This window comes from Neoarius graeffei, chromosome 9, assembly GCF_027579695.1.
Source record: "Neoarius graeffei isolate fNeoGra1 chromosome 9, fNeoGra1.pri, whole genome shotgun sequence".
NCBI classification, from domain to species: Eukaryota; Metazoa; Chordata; class Actinopteri; order Siluriformes; family Ariidae; genus Neoarius; species Neoarius graeffei.
The window spans coordinates 35,514,916-35,536,060 of record NC_083577.1 but is presented as its reverse complement, the minus strand read 5'-3'; the positions used below and the strand labels follow the sequence as shown (position 1 = coordinate 35,536,060).

The 21,145-nt window shown below is 42.4% G+C and overlaps 1 protein-coding gene across 2 annotated transcripts in view; it reads right to left on the bottom strand.

Annotated features, from left to right (window-relative positions):
• Positions 1–21,145, bottom strand: part of gtf2e1 (general transcription factor IIE, polypeptide 1, alpha) — an 84,205-nt gene that overhangs the window by 8,169 nt on the left and 54,891 nt on the right. For both annotated transcript variants that reach the window (XM_060929361.1, XM_060929363.1), the window contains exons 4-5: positions 11,375–11,576; positions 10,823–11,064 (exon numbers count right to left, since the gene is read on the bottom strand). In XM_060929361.1, coding sequence (XP_060785344.1) covers positions 10,823–11,064; positions 11,375–11,576 — 444 coding nt within the window. The remainder of the gene's footprint in view (positions 1–10,822; positions 11,065–11,374; positions 11,577–21,145) is intronic.

Genomic DNA, 21,145 nt, shown 5'->3' with positions numbered 1-21,145 from the left:
AAGATTTTTGATAAAAATCTTATAAATAAATCTTATAAAAATGATAAATGTTGACAAAAATTGCTACCATGTTTGTTGTTGTTGTGAATGAGCGAGTCACCAGAGGTCCGTAACCGGGGTCTGTACCGTAAGATACGGACCCGCTCGCCAGCCAATCAGAGCGCAGAATTTGATGGAAACCGGACCGCGAAAAAAATAAAAAGGGGATATCACATGCTTTTATATATTATACATATTTTTCTTAGATTCTATATAATTAGTGACAGAGTTTGTTTGTCCTGAGCCAACATTGCCATTTCTCGACGGATTTTCACCAAATTTGAAATATGAATTTTGGGGGGTTAAAAAGCTTTTAAATCCTTATTTTGAGGCCAAGTCTTCAAAGCTTTTAAGCGGTTTTGGTTAGTTTTGCTTGGTGATCCTATACATGCAGTTTATTTCCCATTGAAAATGCAGTGATGGCTCTCTCCTTTCATTTAGACAGGCACTTGGCCTTGCTCCATTTTCAATGCTGCGTCTGACGTGTTTACGTTTTCTCGTCTCTCGGGACAGAATAAGCCCCTAGGGGGTTTATTCCTGTCATTTAACCGTATTGTAGGTCGCTCAGACTTTTGATTTTTTTCCCTTGTGTTATTGATATTCATGGTGTGTAATCCTATAATTTATCTCATCTCATCTCATAGCCGCTTTATCCTGTTCTACAGGGTCGCAGGCAAGCTGGAGCCTATCCCAGCTGACTACGGGCGAAAGGCGGGGTACACCCTGGACAAGTCGCCAGGTCATCACAGGGCTGACACAAAGACACAGACAACCATTCACACTCACATTCACACCTACGCTCAATTTAGAGTCACCAGTTAACCTAACCTGCATGTCTTTGGACTGTGGGGGAAACCGGAGCACCCGGAGGAAACCCACTCGGACACGGGGAGAACATGCAAACTCCGCACAGAAAGGCCCTCGTCGGCCATGGGGCTCGAACCCGGACCTTCTTACTGTGAGGCGACAGCGCTAACCACTACACCACTGTGCCACCGCCTATAATTTATTTTGGTGAATAAGTCAAATCAATCAAACTGCTCGCTCAAAATACCAAGATGGCTGCCATGTCTAGGCTTACCAACTGCTTAGATGGTCTGGACTGAAGCAGTTGTTAAAACTGAAGTGTAATGAAAAGACTGGCCTTTAGAGGAGGAACTCAACCATTACTACAAATATTTAGACATCTAGGCAGTTTTGGTCCTCTTCGGGATACAAGTAAAAGCTCATCACGATTCCTAATTACACCAGAGTACTTCTAATGCTGAAAAACAGCCAGGCAGTCAGATTCACAACTCTTACCTTCCAGGAACCAAGAAATGTTTTGAACAACCTAAATGATAAATGACCTGGTTAAGTGCTGCCATAACAATTAGAGACTGCGCCGGTCGGCACGTGCAGCAGCTCTCCGAACCCGCAGATCTGTTTACGTCCCTGACGCTCATCAGGAAATGATAAACAGCCAGGTTGCTTTCATGCAGACCGCTGGCTAGTCATGGTTCATCAGAGTAATTGATGGAAGCCAGATTAAAATGATACTCATGAGGAAATGAAAAGGCATGTGTGAATCAGAAAACATAGTACAGACGAGTACAATTATTAGGAGACAACAAAGAAGAATCCTTCACTCAGAAACAACGTCAGTGCGATTAATAAAAACGTGGAACATGATCTGAAACTTTCTCTCTTATTCTGGTCGTGGTAGAGTCTAGACTGAAGACTCGCACAGTCACAAGCATTCCTCCTCAAAAAGCATGGATTAATGTTCGACTGAAGTCATGAACTGCGTCGTCACCATGTGGCTAATTTAATTCACAATCTGTCAAACCCAAAGAGACGGGAAAAAGCTCGTCTTCGGATGAAAGGATGACCATTATGCGCAACAGGACTCGCGAATAAATATTTACATCACGTTAGTAGCCAGAAACATTGAGTCATTTGTGCTTCCAAACAGACTAGAAAGCCAAAGGAAACATTAAATACGTACGCTAAAAAATAAATAAAATCAATCAGAACCAGTCGATAAAATAGTTGAATTCTCGAATCTAATTAGTCAGAAGGTGCTGATTAATTTTCTATACAAGTGCTGGACGCAAAGAAAAGCACATTTATTAATTATTTTATGAACACATGCTTTCTCTGACACCATTCCCATAGCAACAGCTCATTTGCAGCGATTTGTATGGTGGACTCTTCACATATTCTATGCTCAACAACCACCCAACATACAGCCAACCTCAACAACATACAACCACCCAACCACCACATACTACCAACAAACATACAACCACCACAAACCACCAACAACCACCCAGCCACCACATACCACCAACAACCAAACAACCACCACATACCACGAACAACCACCACATACCACCAACATACAACCACCACATACCACCAACATACATCAGGGATGAGAATGAAAAATATTTAAAAAGTCTGAAAAAACCAGGGTGGGGCCCATGGCCCAGGGGGGCGGGGCCCATAGCCCAAGGGGGCGGGGCCCAGGGGTTCCAGGGGCTAATGATTTTTGGCTATTTTTTTTTTACCCCAAAACCATTAAATTTTATCAGCAAAAAGTTGCAATGTATTTGGAAATAAATTCCCCTTCTTGGTGGACTCCCAGGTGAAAATGATTAATATGGTACAAGAGACTTGTTTTTAATCAATTCACATTTGATGATTTCAAAAAGTCAATGCAGCTTTTAATATAAACGAGCTCCACAGTATTATATTTCTGCATTTTTGCTATTCATGTTTTTGAATACTCTAATCCTTTACAATGAAGTGCAAACCAGAAAAAAGTTCTATCATATCATTCTCTTAAGCTTTCTTCTGATGTTATCATGGTAGCAGGAGGTCTTGCATATTAAGCAGGCAACATTCAACATCACTCATCACTTCCCTTTCAACTATTGTGTGTACTAACGAGGTTTTATCTGGACAGGATGTTGTGTAATGTAATACAGATACCATACGGTCAATTTGAAGATCGAGATGGTGATTTTGAGTTAAAGAACAGGCATGTACAATGGGCATTACAAATTGGAAAAAATTTTTTAAATCAAAAACTAAGTTCATCTCGGCCTAAAAAAATGTGGGCAGACGCTCCCGCGTGGCACATCCCAGCAATTCCCCCCCATGAAATGAGCAATAAGTAGGAGAGAATACACGGTATCATACCTAAAATTTTATCAGAAATATAGATATGATACTATGATTCTCCCCAACATACTACATTAGACAAGCTAACCTCATTTATAAAAAGATACACACTTATATATGGCGTGTATTTGATATACATTATGTATATTCATACATTGTTACTTTACGGAAATCTTCAATAAGTTTGGTCTTGTCATGACAGCCTGTTGTTGACCTAAATATAATGCACATGAAATGACGCTCCTCACCTCAACATGTCCTTTACAATCATTTAAGCCACCATGGGCAATGCTGAAGCCACTGCTGCAAACAGTACATCGCGCGAAACTGTCATTATTTTCTACCCTTATTAGACAGGGAGATTCTTTTGTGTAATCTGAGCTGAAGTGGGGTTTGTACTTTCATTTTTTGGGGCGCGCGCTCTCTCTCTGCTATGCCAGTCGGTCCTCGAGAAAAGGGATAAAAGCCCGCCCACACTGAAAGCTGATTGGCTTATTTTGCTGAGTAACCCAATCAGGATGCTCTTTGTCTGGCATGCGCTACATGAACAGGCACACAGGCAGTGTTGCCACATTGGGTGGTTTTAAGTGCATTTTGGTGGGTTTTGAACATATTTTGGGATGGAAAACGTCAGCAATATCTGGCAATACTGCACACAGTCTCGCTCGCGCGTGGACATTCTAAGATGCGTGATGCAGACCTTAATGTTGCGCGTGCACGCTCTTGCTCGCTTCTATCAATATGCAGGAGACTCCCGGAAGTTCTGGGAGACTTGGGATGTCTGCGTTATAAGGTGACCACAGATCATTAATCATCCCCCCCCGAAAATTTCTCAACGGATTTACATCGATCTCAAAAACGATCATTTTGGTCTGAAAAAGTCGGAAATCCGCCGATCGGCGGAAAATTCTCATCCCTGATACATACAGCCACCACATACATACAACGACCACATACAACCAACATACATACAACCACCTAACAACCACCCAATCACCACATACCACCAACCATCACCAACATACACCCAACCAACACATACCACCAACATACATACATACAGCCAACACATACATACAACCATCACATACCACCAACATACAACCACCACATTCCACCAACAACCACCCAACCACATACCACCAACAACCACCCAACTACCACATACCACCAACATGCATACAACCACCACATACCACCAACATGCATACAACCACCACATACCACCAACAACCACCAACATACATACAACCACCACATGCCACCAACAACCACCACATACCACCAACAAACATACAACCACCCAACCACCACATACCACCAACATGCATACAACCACCCAACCACCACATACCATCAACATACATACAACCATCTAGCCACCACATACCACCAACATACATACAACCACCAACATACATACAACCACCACATACCACCAACATACATACAACCACCCAACCACCACATACCACCAACATACATACAACCACCCAGCCACCACATACCACCAACATACACCCAACCACCCAGCCTCCACATACCACCAACATGCATACAACCACCCAGCCTCCACATACCACCAACATGCATACAACCACCCAGCCTCCACATACCACCAACAAACATACAACCACCACATACCACCAACATACATACAACCACCACATACCACCAACAACCACCAAACCACCACATACCACCAACAAACATACAACCACCCAACCACCACATACCACCAACAAACATACAACCACCACCAAACATACAACCACCCAGCCACCACATACCACCAACAAACATACAACCACCCAGCCACCACATACCACCAACATACACCCAACCACCCAGCCTCCACATACCACCAACATGCATACAACCACCCAGCCACCACATACATACATAAAGCCACCACATGCATACAACCACCCAACCACCAACATACATACAACCACCCAACCACCACATACCACCAACAACCACCACATACCACCAACAACCATACAACCACCCAACCACCACATACCAACAACAACCACCAACATACATACAACCACCCAACCACCACATACCAACAACAACCACCCAACCACCACCAACCACCACATACCACCAACAACCACCACATACCACCAACCACCCAATACCACTAACATACATACAACCACCCAGCCACCACATACCACCAACCACCCAATACCACCAACATACACCCAACCTCCACATACCACCAACATGCATACAACCACCCAGCCTCCACATACCACCAACATGCATACAACCACCCAGCCACCACATACCACCAACATGCATACAACCACCCAGCCACCACATACCACCAACAAACATACAACCACCACATACCACCAACAAACATACAACCACCCAACCACCACATACCACCAACAAACATACAACCACCACCAAACATACAACCACCCAACCACCACATACCACCAACAAACATACAACCACCCAGCCACCACATACCACCAACAAACATACAACCACCCAGCCACCACATACCACCAACATACACCCAACCACCCAGCCTCCACATACCACCAACATGCATACAACCACCCAGCCACCACATACATACATAAAGCCACCACATGCATACAACCACCCAACCACCAACATACATACAACCACCCAACCACCACATACCACCAACAACCACCACATACCACCAACAACCATACAACCACCCAACCACCACATACCAACAACAACCACCAACATACATACAACCACCCAACCACCACATACCAACAACAACCACCCAACCACCAACAACCACCCAACCACCACATACCACCAACAACCATACAACCACCCAGCCACCACATACCACCAACCACCCAATATCACCAACATACATACAACCACCCAGCCACCACATACCACCAACCACCCAATACCACCAACATACACCCAACCACCCAGCCTCCACATACCACCAACATGCATACAACCACCCAGCCTCCACATACCACCAACATGCATACAACCACCCAGCCACCACATACCACCAACAAACATACAACCACCACATACCACCAACATACATACAACCACCACATACCACCAACAACCACCAAACCACCACATACCACCAAACATACAACCACCCAGCCACCACATACCACCAACAAACATACAACCACCCAGCCACCACATACCACCAACATACACCCAACCACCCAGCCTCCACATACCACCAACATGCATACAACCACCCAACCACCACATACCACCAACAACCACCACATACCACCAACAACCATACAACCACCCAACCACCACATACCAACAACAACCACCAACATACATATAACCACCCAACCACCACATACCAACAACCACCCAACCACCAACAACCACCCAACCACCACATACCACCAACAACCATACAACCACCCAGCCACCACATACCACCAAAATACATACAACCACCCAACCACCACATACCACCAACCACCCAATACCACCAACATACATACAACCACCCAACCACCAACATACCACGAACATACATACAACCACCCAACCCCCAACATACCACCAACAAACATACAAACACCACATACCACCACCAACCACCACATACCACCAACAACCACCCAACATGCAACCACCCAACCCCCAACATGCAACCACCCAGCCACCACATACCACCAACATACATACAACCACCAACAAACATACAACCACCCAACCACCATATACCACCAATATACATACAACCACCCAGCCAACACAAACCACCAACAACCACCCAACCACCAACAACCACCCAAGCACCAACATACATACAACCACCCGACCACCACATACCACCAACATACATACAACCACCCAGCCACCACATACCACCAACATACATACAACCACCACATACCACCAACATACATACAACCACCACATACCACCACCAACCACCCAACATACAACCACCACATATACAACCACTCAACCACCCAACATACAACCACCACATATACAACCACCCAACCCTCAACATACAACCACCCAGCCACCACATACCACCAACATACATACAACCACCAACAAACATATAACCACCAACAAACATACAACCACCCAACCACCACATAGCATAGGGCTGTGCCGATAGACGATGCCATCGTCCATCGACGATGGTGGTCATCCATCACGATGGAGAGCCACCATCGTGATACCACGCCCCCTCCTGTCATAAACATGCATATACGGTATCATCTGGGCCTATTTAACCTAAAAAGTTAGTTTTTTGTTAGTTTAGTTAGTTAGTTTTGTTTAATATATAAATATATTATATAACACACACACATATATATATATATATATATATATATATAATTATATAAATCATTATAAAGTAATATCCTATTACCGCTTGTTCACGTAGGCTATGGTGCAGGGACGTGCTAGTGAACATAACGTGGTTACACAAATACAGTATGCTACTAATAATAAATTTCGACTTCATTTTTTAGCCTACACAATACTTTTAATGTAAAATTTGTCATGTTGTTCAAACAAATAGCCACTATTAACGACTTCAGTCGGGAAATATTGCACCTTATCAAACGGCAGTGAAGCGCAGACTTCGGCAGAAGTCAAATAACTTTAATCTGGTAAATAGGCCTACTTTCAGACACAAAATGGTCCACTCTAAGCCATAATGTCAAACCAAATGGAAGAATGAAGGCGATTCTGATAAATGTAAAGACAGTTAAAAAAAAAAAATTAAATCATGATTTTAAAAGCTGGTGCAATAATTCAAACACTAATAAATTGGAAAAATTAGCACGTTCAAGTGCGCACTAAAGGCCGAAACGCATCTTCAATTGATATGGTGTAAATAAACAATGAGTAATAGCTTAAGTGTAGTTTCTTCTCATAGTTTGAATACTAGTCTTTCATTGTTAGAGCAGATTAATATCTTACCGTGATCAGTGAGTGCTCGGGGAGGTTCATTTCCACCTGCGCTTTGCGCAGCTCATTTCTCCGAAGCCAGCTGTGCGCAAACGCAGTGTTGACTGCTCGGCAAACTCCAAACGCTCGGTCTGTACTGGCCCTCTGTTGCGCAAGCGAGTTGGTTATGGCCAGGTTCAAATTGTGCCCAAAACAACTTAACCACGGCCATTTCAATTGCCTGATGGCTGTGACAATATTCGCCCCGTTGTTATGCAGGCGATCTTTTTCTCCTCTATTTTCCATTCGGCAAGTGTCTCGCGCAATGCGTCTTCTAAATTGTCCGCTGAATGTGTCTCTGGCATGAAACTCGTCTGCAGGCATTTGGACTGCATTGCCCACTCTCGGTCCACATAATGTACGGTAGCTGACAGATAGGGCATCATGTTGCAGCTGGACCACATATCCGTTGTCAAGGCCAAATATTCCACATCACCTCGCGCTTTTTTTTTCCTTTACGTGCCAAAGCCTCGGATGAGTATCTAATACTTTTAATAATAATAATAATAATATTTAATAACGTGGTATTAAAATCCCCCCGCCCACGATATCATCATCCATCACGATGTTTGCACTGTAAACATCGTCGATGCCAATTAAGGGGACATCGCACAGCCCTAACATAGCACCAACATACATACAACCACCTAACCACCATATACCGCCAATATACATACAACCACCCAGCCACCACATACCACCAACAACCACCCAAGCACCAACATACATACAACCACCAACATGCATACAACCACCCGACCACCACATACCACCAACATGCATACAACCACCCAGCCACCACATACCACCAACCACCACATACATACAACCACCACATACCACCAACATACAACCACTCAACCACCACCATATAACCACCCAACCAACCACAACATCCAACCAACTACAACAACCACATCAACAAAAAAGATATTATAAATGTTGAAACATATTGCTAATTTAATATTTAAAAGGTGGAGCCTCGAGTGTCAGTGCTTTGTAAAAATGAACAGGTTTTCTGCCATGGGAGAGTCTTCAGGACAGAGGACTGTATAATCGATCTAAACATAACTAAAATGCAGGATGTGTCATTTCTACAATTAATAAAACGTCAGGATGATTACTGCAACACAATTTTCCTGCAGTGCTCCCAGTCACAAGTACCTCTTTGTAAGCTCAACCCATGTGCACAAACGTCTACAAATCTAAAAATACTTCGAGTACACAGAGCAGTGGCGAACCGTGAGCACTACAGCTGGGCCTTCACCTCAGCCCTCATATTGATGAGAAAATAAATAATCGCGGCAAAGGCACAGAGGATGACTTGAAAGCGTTAAGTAACTGATCGGTTAATTAACGACGACAAGGATGTAAACAAACAGACCATAACATCACAACTTCCCCAACAGGAAACATTGCATAAAACTCGTGACCTTAAAAAAAAAAAAAAAAAATATATATATATATATATATATATATATATATATATATATATATATATATATATGCTAACAGCACTATTAAATAACAGCGTACAAAAAAACAAACACAATCTTCAAATCTTCAAACTGTAATGCAATTTCAAATGAATAATTCTTAAAGTTGGCAATAAAAAGACATACATTTTAAATTGACATGAAGTACAAATAGCCTACATTTCCATTTCGGGAGGCGCATCAAATAAAAGTCTTTTTATAGTTCCCGCTACACCCCCTTAATTTTACAGTGATTAAAATGGGAGAATGAAAATAATAATGATCACCATCATCATGAAATCATGAATGAATATCATCGTGAATAATAATGTTGAAAATAATAATAATTTATCTACTGAAAGGGCAATTTTACACTATGTACAAACTGAATGCCCACTTGGAATTTCCAAACACTTGAAACACCAAAAGGTGGCTTATAAAATCCTACCTACATGAAAACAAAATCCATACGTCGGTCTTTTTTTGTAAAGTGGGCAATGGCAGAGTCATAAAGTTTGTCCTTTGATTTGAGCTCCAAAAGAAGTGCTTTTTTTATTATCTCCAGCTTTTCGGTGAAAGGTCGCCTTGAAAAAGGCGATGCTAGCAAGCTAGCCACAACGTCGCTCTCGTTATCCGCCATTCAACTCTCAACCACTAATTCTATCAATTTTATTTTGCCCGCTACTGTCCTGTCGGCTAGGAGCATTGGCTAGGACTTCATGAAGGCCTACAATCTTTTGTTTTTGTCCCGCCCACTTAAAATCAAACATTGATTGGTCAATTTCCCCATCATTCTCCATATCAAAATACATAGCTCAGGCCTTCTCAGGGACTTGTGAAGTCCTAACCAATTAATGAGCTCGCTCTCCATGAGGGACGATTTTGATTGGACAGCGTGTTTCAGCCAGTAACCCTTTCATTGCTGATGTGAACTTGACAGTAAACTTAACTGAAGAACACGTGAGAAATGTATTAGTGTATGGTATTAAATTAGACAGTTTTCAAAAAAATATATGCATATTTACATTATTTATTAGCTACTTTTGGTCCAAAATTTTTTAAGGCCTTCTCTGAAGGCCTAGAAGGCCCTGACGGTTCCCCTCTGACACAGAGTAGGGCAGTGAAATGGTGCGCTAGAGTGGTGAAGTGGTACTGACCGGCCTTGAGGGCGTCGGTCTCGTTGTAAGCGCCCTGCACAGTGCTCTGAGTCAGCCACACCGGTCTCTCTTTGGGAGCTTTGGCCTCAGCTGCCTGGCCCTGCTGGCTATCCTGCTCATCCATGTTGATCACGACGTTCTGCGTGTACAGATCCGCATAGGACGAACCCTTCGTCCTCCAGACTTCCCGACCTGCCGCTCCAGCCCCCACCGGACCTCCGGATGGAGCTGCACGCTCCCGGCTGCAGGGCATGACAGAGAAACATGTTGTGGTGAAAATATCTGCATCGTGCCATAATGATCATAAAGGATCTGATGTGCCATGAAAAAAAATTAGAGCTCATCCTAAAACAAAAACAAATTCAGTACAACCGCTGACATTAGGTGGAACAGAAATCTGAAAATTATCTAATATGTAGTAAATCTTTATGAGGGTCAATCAATTAATAATGGATTTACAAAATGACCTGGGTCCACCACAGTACAGTTCCCTCCCTCAAACACACAGAAAAGTCCTGAAAGTGAACAAGTATTGGGGAGGGGGGGCTCAACCTCTGTTTCAGAGCTGGGATTTCTGTCGGCTCTGGCTCCAATAGCTCATGAGACAGGTTGACATCTTCAGTCTCCCGTAGCAACACATAAATGGGCTCGATCTGCTCGTTGAAACGGGCAACCAGGGTCCGCGCATCTTTTTTCGGCATGGCCGACTCGTCCTCCTCTACCTCGGTCTGGCAGAATGTACAGCGAAACATCCCTGTGACAGAGAGAGAGAGAGAGAGAGAGAGAGAGAGAGAGAGCGCGCATCACCCATGCTGATTTCAAAAGGTCACCGTTTTATAATGGAGGACAAGAAGACCAAAGAAGAGCCATATTACAGGTACAGTATTCGCTGTAAACACTCGCTTGCACTCAAAACAGTTGCTGGTGGGGAGTCGGTCGAGCTGTCCATCTGCTTTTGAAGTTATTTACAGACACATTGAGGAGAGCATACGCAGCGATATTGTGTGCGTGCAATATTAGTGCGGGACTGGTATGAAAATAATCCAATACTGAGAGCTAGAAATCTCAAATCATCAATTATCTCAATCCAAACACTGTTGAGAAAATAGAGGGATTTTCGCTGAAATAATTATCAGTTTCTCAAAACAGTGATAACAAGCTGCTTCTAAATATAACACAACTTTAAGTCAATAACAGGAGCCCACAGCACTGAGCAGGAGCAGATACGCAGTGCACTGCGGATTCTGTGGTTTGGACACGACACCCTGAGATTCTTTACCCTACGCCGATATTATATATTTATATAGGCAGTGCCTAAAAGCGGAGCTGCTGAGGAGGTGTAGGAACAAAATATTTGCAAGGTCACAAAATCAACCTGAATAGAAGAATATTATAGCATATGAACCATCGAACTGTGTCGCGTCACGTACAGTGATGCTTGAAAGTTTGTGAACCCTTTAGAATTTTCTATATATTTCTGCATAAATGTGACCTAAAACATCATCAGATTTTCACACAAGTCCTAAAAGTAGATAAAGAGAACCCAGTTAAACAAATGAGACAAAAATATTATACTTGCTCATTTATTTATTGAGGAAAATGATCCAATATTACATATCTGTGAGTGGCAAAAGTATGTGAACCTTTGCTTTCAGCATCTGGTGTGACCCCCTTGTGCAGCAATAACTGCGACTAAACATTTCCGGTAACTGTTGATCAGTCCTGCACACCGGCTTGGAGGAATTTTAGCCCATTCCTCCGTACAGAACAGCTTCAGCTCTGGGGTGTTGGCGGGTTTCCTCACATAAACTGCTCGCTTCAGGTCCGTCCACAACATTTCCATTGGATTAAGGTCAGGACTTTGACTTGGCCATTCCAAAACATTAACTTTATTCTTCTTTAACCATTCTTTGGTAGAATGACTTGCGTGCTTAGGGTCGTTGTCTTGCTGCATGACCCACCTTCTCTTGAGATTCAGTTCATGGACAGATGTCCTGACATTTTCCTTTAGAATTCGCTGGTATAATTCAGAATTCAATGATGGCAAGCCATCCTGGCCCAGATGCAGCAAAACAGACCCAAACCATGAGACTACCACCACCATGTTTCACAGATGGGATAAGGTTCTTATGCTGGAATGCAGTGTTTTCCTTTCTCCAAACATAACGCTTCTCATTTAAACCAAAATGTTCTATTTTGGTCTCATCCGTCCACAAAACATTTTTCCAATACCCTTCTGACTCGTCCACATGATCTTTAGCAAACTGCAGACGAGCAGCAACGTTCTTTTTGGAGAGCAGTGGCTTTCTCCTTGCAACCCTGCCATGCACACCATTGTTGTTCAGTGTTCTCCTGATGGTGAACTCATGCAAATTAACATTAGCCAATGTGAGAGAGGCCTTCAGTTGCTTAGAAGTTACCCTGGGGTCCTTTGTGACCTCGCCGACTATTACACGCCTTGCTCTTGGAGTGATCTTTGTTGGTTGACCACTCCTGGGGAGGGTAACAATGGTCTTGAACTTCCTCCATTTGTACACAATCTGTCTGACTGTGGATTGGTGGAGTCCAAACTCTTTAGAGATGGTTTTGTAACCTTTTCCAGCCTGATGAGCATCACCAACACCTTTTCTGAGGTCCTCAGAAATCTCCTTTGTTCATGCCATGATACACTTCCACAAACGTGTTGTGAAGATCAGACTTTGATAGATCCCTGTTCTTTAAATAAAACAGGGTGCCCACTCACACCTGATTGTCATCCCATTGACTGAAAACACCTGACTAATTTCACCTTTAAATTAACTGCTAATCCTAGAGGTTCACATACTTTTGCCACTCACAGATATGTAATATTGGATCATTTTCCTCAATAAATAAACGACCAAGTATAATATTTTTGTCTCATTTGTTTAACTGGGTTCTCTTTATCTACTTTTAGGACTTGTGTGAAAATCTGATGATGTTTTAGGTCATATTTATGCAGAAATATAGAAAATTCTAAAGGGTTCACAAACTTTCAAGCACGACTGTATTTCATGTCAATAAATTACTGCATTGTCTTGTGACATTATTGTGAGACCAATTATGAGATACTCATCAGTTACGATACATATTTATTCCTTTGACACTGCATGACATGCACCAGAAACACCACCATGACCTTTATTATGGTGAGACTCTGCTGGGTGCCTGGTGGACAGCAGTGAACCAGCGCTTTTACTTTACATCAGTACCTTACAGTTACCATCAAATATCACACACAAGAACTAAATCAATCTCGATCTGCAGCAGGCTTGTAGTACTCGAGTCCAGGACGCTGACTCAAGTCTGACTCGTGCCCTAATTTTAAGGACTCGTGACTTGGACTTGTGCATTAACTCCATTCGGACTCAAATTGGAGACGAGGACTCGGATTTTTTCTTTATTTTTTGTAACATGCCATAATTTAGCATAAGATATTTATATCTATATTCATTTTTATACTAATTTCATGCAAGACTGTCACACCTGTGTGTCTTGGCGCGTGTATCAGATAGACTCTTGGGTGCGCTCTGGACAGCGCGCACGCCGTAAACAACTCGTATGGTACCCGCACAGGATTAAGGCGCAATCAGTACACCTATATAAAAACTGTGAAAACACGCTTACTTTGCGAAGTATTGAGTTGCGTTGCTGATGCATTACCGAGCCTTATTTCCTTGTTTGGTTTCCTGATCCCTGATTTCCTGTTTCTCGTCTTTGATTCTGCAGAGTCTACGATAGCGTGTTTGTGCCTCGCTCAACCTATTGCCTGTTTCGCTGTTTTACGATTTTGCCTGCCGTTCTGGATTGTTTGTCTTCACTTGTATTAATAAACACACCTTCTGCACTTACATCCGTCTCCCAGCCATCTCTGACGGAATACTTCACACTCCCTGACAAAGAGAAGCACATTCACCTGTTCAGGAACAAACCAAATGTTAATGGCGCTGAAACGGCCAACGTCAAATGGTGCGAGTGGAGTCTTGTTTGCAGACTCGACTTGAAATTTATTTTTTTTTTAATAACTCAGACTTGAACACTGGGGACTCAAGACTGGACTCTGGGTTTAGTGACTTGACTTCAACACTGATGCACGGTAGCTTTAGATTATTTAAAACTAAGGAAAGATGCTCATAATTGCGACTGAACGATACAATAAATGTTTACATCAGTGTGCAGAATAAATCGTTGAAATTTTAAAAAACACCCCACCTCATACAATGCAAAGATGTATGTTACCTGCTATGGAGGGGGCGAAAAAAAATAAATCTATATTTTCTGTAAAATGTGTTTGTAAATAATCCCTCGTTACTGTTTAAAAAGCAAATTAAAAACAAGACAACAGAGTCCTCTATATCCCCCGCCCTATATACCAAGTTTCAAGATATTAGTCACATTTTTCAAGTTCTGCTGCAGGAAACCAACCCGACCTCTTTACACTGACCTCAGCAGCCCATGGCATAAACCCACCGGCCCTTTGGTCCAGCTGAGCTAAAAATTAAAATCTCTCACATTTCTTAGTATCAAAAGGCACATATACATTACTTCATCAACACATACACCAACTTTCAAGACCAAACCGCTCATAGTTTTCAAGATCTGCTCCAGAAACAAAACCTACCGCTAAGACTAACCTGAGAGACTAAGTCTGAAATTGTTTCCGTGGAAACATGCAAAATCTAAATTTCATAGTATGAAAAGGCATGTCTACGTCACCTTAACATGTGTACCAAGTTTCAAATCCGTATCATGAATAGTTTTGGATATATGCTCTGGAAACAAACACTGCTCTTAGAAACCAAGTCAAAATCTGTTTCTGTGAAAATTTGAAATAAAGGCTTTTTTTCAAAAATCCAAAATAGCAAAAGGCACCAGTTCACATGTTGCTTGATATGTATACAAAGTTTCATGAAGATATCTTCAGTAGTTTTAAAAGATATGGCCTGGAAACGAAAACGTGACCGGATGGACGGAACCTGTTTCTATATCCCCCGCCCATAACAAGCGCTGGATTAAATATAAATAAATAAATAAAATGTATTTATTAAAAAAAAAAAAAAAACACACCCACCACCACCAAAATTGCTTGCATAAATAAAAATACAAGTTTCATTGTCCGGTGGTCAAGTAATTACGAGATACGTTGCCTTACGCTCAGTGGCGTGCACAGATAGACACGAGGTGGTGCTCAAGCACCTGCCCCTCTGCCCTCTGTCCAAAAAAGTGCCCTTTTGAATTTTTTTTTTTTACAGTTTACTGAGGCCAATGTCGACATGATCTTTTAGAAAAGCTGCGGCATTAAAAGCGTGTGTGAAAATAATGTCCCGATGTGTGCCCCCTCCGCACACACACCAGACCTCTGTCTCTCTTGCTCTGTCACGTGAACAAGCGTGCAGTGCATTCAATGTGAGGTTGCAGCAGCATAGCGTCCTGGAAGCCACGGCCTTGTCGTAGCGCAGACAACACATCGGGCAGTCAGTCAGCTCTTCCCCTGCCCCACCAGCCAGGTAACACATGAATCGAGTGAAAATGTATTGTTTGCCCTCTAAGCCCAAGCTGTAATTATTTTGTCGTGAAGTAACCCGTCGCATACAGAAACAACTGCACATAAGTATTATATTTTTTGCTAGACCATTTTCAGATTTAGGAAAACAAAAATGTCTTTCTATTTTGTTCAACTAGAGATTCCTGGCAAAGTCAAAAAGCCTTGATGTAATAAATTACGTGGTTGTTTTACACCTTTAAAAACTAAAACGGGTCAGTGGCGACCCGAACACAAGAGGAGGGTTAAATCTCAGACTTTTATAATGTGTTCCACATGCGCAAAAAAGTGCCCTTTTTCCCCCCCCAGAGCACTTGCCCCCCAAAATGTCCGTGCATGCCACTGCTTACGCTTATGATCAGGTTCCTTGTGGTGGTACACGTTTGTTGTTTGTACACTACCGTTCAAAAGTTTGGGGTCACTTTGAAATGTCCTTATTTTTGAAAGAAAAGCACTGTTCTTTTCAATGAAGATCACTTTAAACTAATCAGAAATCCACTCTATACATTGCTAATGTGGTAAATGACTATTCTAGCTGCAAATGTCTGGTTTTTGGTGCAATATCTCCATAGGTGTATAGAGGCCCATTTCCAGCAACTCTCACTCCAGTGTTCTAATGGTACAATGTGTTTGCTCATTGCCTCAGAAGGCTAATGGATGATTAGAAAACCCTTGTACAATCATGTTAGCACAGCTGGAAACAGTTGAGCTCTTTAGAGAAGCTATAAAACTGACCTTCCTTTGAGCAGATTGAGTTTCTGGAGCATCACATTTGTGGGGTCGATTAAATGCTCAAAATGGCCAGAAAAATGTCTTGACTATATTTTCTATTCATTTTACAACTTATGGTGGTAAATCAAAGTGTGACTTTTCATGGAAAACACAAAATTGTCTGGGTGACCCCAAACTTTTGAACGGTAGTGTATGTACAATCGCAAAAGCCATGAAAAATCAGGCCGATGCATTACCATTCTCTCTTAAGTATGGAGCTTCGCGCGTGAGGAGCTCCAGTATCAAGGACACTGGTCAACAATTTTTCAGAAGTTGTCTGCTTCAGAGATGAAATTGGCCGTTTGTTATGAAAAATTCAGTGTGTTGAATTCAAATATGACAATTAAAACAGCTGATTGGCTACGGCTTTCAAGACACTTAAGATTTTATACTTATGTACGTTGTGTAGATCGTAGCGTTTTAAGTATAAATTGTAGTGCTGTCAAGCGATTAAAATATTTAATCGCGATTAATGTCGCGACTGTCATAGTTAACTCGCAATTAATCGCACATTTTTGTCACATGAAAAACCATGTAATTCTCTTATCAGCATAAAAAAGTGAATGGGCTTGCTCACCGTTCGAACTACGGGGGTACTCGGGGGATCCGAGATCCCCTGAAACAGACGTGAGATCCCTTGAAAACATGATTTGGGAAATGTTGGGGGGTCTCTAAAATATTGGCAAAATGATGTTTATTGACATAGCAATCATGTGTAACGGGAAGCATTTGCATATCCGAAGTGAGCGCACGATGGAGATCCGCGCTCTGAGACAAGCGCAAGCACCCCCCCCCAAGGGAAAAAAGGGACCCCCCCGAAAATATCGGCATAGTTCGAACACTGGTTGTACCAATGTTTTTTTTTTTTTATTGCAGAGCATAACACGTCTCGTCACAGCCACTGCAAAGTGGGGCTGGAGCCGCCGATGGGAAAACGAAACCTAAGCCGAGCACCGTGGCTCTTTGGGGGAGGGCAGAAGACTCTGGCTGTGCGGGGCGTGGCATCATGTCACAGAGCGTTAATCTCGCGATAAAAAAAATTATCGCCGTTAAAATTGAGTCAAGTTAACGCGTTAATAACGCGACATTTTTGACAGCACTAATAAATTGTAAACCTAGATCTCTTCATGTGTGTATGGTTGGCTTACATGATATTTCACCTGTTCTCTTTATGTAATACTAGAAAATCAGCAAAAAGTTGATATAAATAAAAATGTATTATGAACCAAATGGCAAAAAACAAACAAAAAAAAAATTATGTAAAAGTACTGAATAGGTTTAGTCCTTATTCAGTGTGTACTCAGGGCTTTTTGGCAGCTTGTCTCTTGTATTCATGACACGGAGCATGCCGTGTCAAGCAAAGACTTAATCGAGTGCATAGCACTGTATGGGTTTTTGTTTGCTTGTTTGTTTTTTGAGCTGATATACGGCAATTTGTTCAGCAGAGTGATGGAAGTTGACGTACAATTGCATCATCAGTGACTTCTCGGAATAACATATCATGTATGATGCAGTACCAGCTTCAGATTGCATCAGTCATCATTTTGCCCCCAAAAAGTACGTACTATCCAAACCCAATCACAGATTTATTCATAGAGCCAATCTTGAAAACTAAAGCCAGTGAACAATTTTAAAAAAAAGTTTCATTTTCGTTCTCAGCAACCCAGAATTAGTAAAGTTTGACTATATTTATTTCAGAAGCATTTATGCTGTAGACCAGTGTAACTTTCAGCCCGCACGCACCATATCTATAACCAGAAGTATGTGGACACCTGACCATCAGACCCATGTGCGTTTACCAAACTTTTTAGAAGCACATAATTACAGAGAAAATCTTCACACTTCTGCTGTAGCATTACAGTTCTCCTTCACTGGAACTCCAGTGGTGCTGGAAAGTTTGTGAACCAATTACATTTGGTCATTTATTTATCGATATACAGTGCTGAGCGTAAATGAGTGCACCCCCTCTGAAAAGTAACATTTTAAACAATATCTCAATGAACACAAACAATTTCCAAAATGTTGAAAAGACAAAGTTTAATATAACATCTGTTTAACTTATCCTGTGAAAGTTAATAATATAAACTTAGATTACACATTTTTCAGTTTTACTCAAATTAGGGTGGTGCAAAAATAAGTACACTCCACAACAAAAACTACTACATCTAGTACTTTGTATGGCCTCCATGATTTTTAATGACAGCACCAAGTCTTCTAGGCATGGAATGAACAAGCTGGCGACATTTTGCAACATCAATCTTTTTCCGTTCTTCAACAACGACCTCTTTTAGTGACTGGATGCTGGATGGAGAGTGATGCTCAACTTGTCTCTTCAGAATTCCTCATAGGTGTTCGATCGGGTTCAGATCAGGAGACGTACTTGGCCACTGAATCCCTTTCACCCTGTTCTTCTTCAGAAATCCAACAGTGGCCTGAGATGTGTGTTTAGTCATGTTGGAAAAGTGCACGACGACCAAGAGCACGGAGTGATGGTAGCATCTTCTCTTTCAGTATGGAGCAACACATCTGTGAATTCATGATGCCATCAATGAAATGCAGCTCGCCGACACCAGCAGCACTCATGCAGCCCCACATAAGGACACTGCCACCACCATGTTTCACTGTAGGCACCAGGCATTTTTCTTTGTATTCCTCACTTTTGTGATGCCATACAGTTTTGAAGCCATCAGTTCCAAAAACATTTATCTTGGTCTCATCACTCCAGAGTATAGAGTCCCAGTAGTTTAACTTATCTTTGTCAGCATGGGCCCTGGCAAACTCTAGGTGGGCTTTTTTGTGCCTGGGCTTTAGGAGAGGCTTCTTTCATGGACGGCATCCATGCATGCCATTCCTCTGCAGTATACGCCGTATTGTGTCACGAGAAATAGTCACCCCAGTTTGGCTTTCTACTTCTTGAGATAACTGCAGTGAACTTGCATGCCGATTTTCTTCAACCCTTCTCATCAGAAGACGCTCCTGTCGAGGTGTTAACTTCCGTGGACGACCCTGTGAGATGGTTGCAGTTCCATCTTTCTTACATTTTTGTACCACTTTTGCTCCAGTATTCTGACTGATAAGTAAAGCTTTGCTGATCTTCTTGTAGCCTTCACCTTTGTGGTGGAAAGAAATTATTTTCTTTGGGGAATTCTGAAGAGACAAGTTGAGCATCACTCTCCATCCAGCATCCAGTCACTAAAAGAGGTCATTGTTGAAGAATGGAAAAAGATTGATGTTGCAAAATGTCGCCAGCTTGTTCATTCCATGCCTAGAAGACTTGGCGCGGTCATTAAAAATCATGGAGGCCATACAAAGTACTAGATGTAGTAGTTTTTGTTGTGGGGTGTACTCAATTTTGCACCACCCTAATTTGAGTAAAATTGAAAAATGTGCAATCCAAGTTTATATTATTAACCTTACTTTCACGTTATAAGTTAAACAGATGTTATATTAAACTTTGTCTTTTCAACATTTTGGAAATTGTTTGTGTTCATTGAGATATTGTTTAAAATGTTACTTTTCAGGCGGCACGGTGGTGTAGTGGTTAGCACTGTCGCCTCACAGCAAGAAGGTCCGGGTTCGAGCCCCGTGGCCGGCGAGGGCCTTTCTGTGTGGAGTTTGCATGTTCTCCCCGTGTCCGCGTGGGTTTCCTCCGGGTGCTCCGGTTTCCCCCACAGTCCAAAGACATGCAGGTTAGGTTAACTGGTGACTCTAAATTGAGCGTAGGTGTGAATGTGAGTGTGAATGGTTGTCTGTGTCTATGTGTCAGCCCTGTGATGACCTGGCGACTTGTCCAGGGTGTACCCCGCCTTTCGCCCGTAGTCAGCTGGGATAGGCTCCAGCTTGCCTGCGACCCTGTAGAACAGGATAAAGCGGCTAGAGATAATGAGATGAGATGTTACTTTTCAAAGGGGGTGCACTCATTTACGCTGAGCACTGTATTAATATTACACATCAGTGAGGCGCAAGAAGTATGTGAACCTCTAGGATTAGCA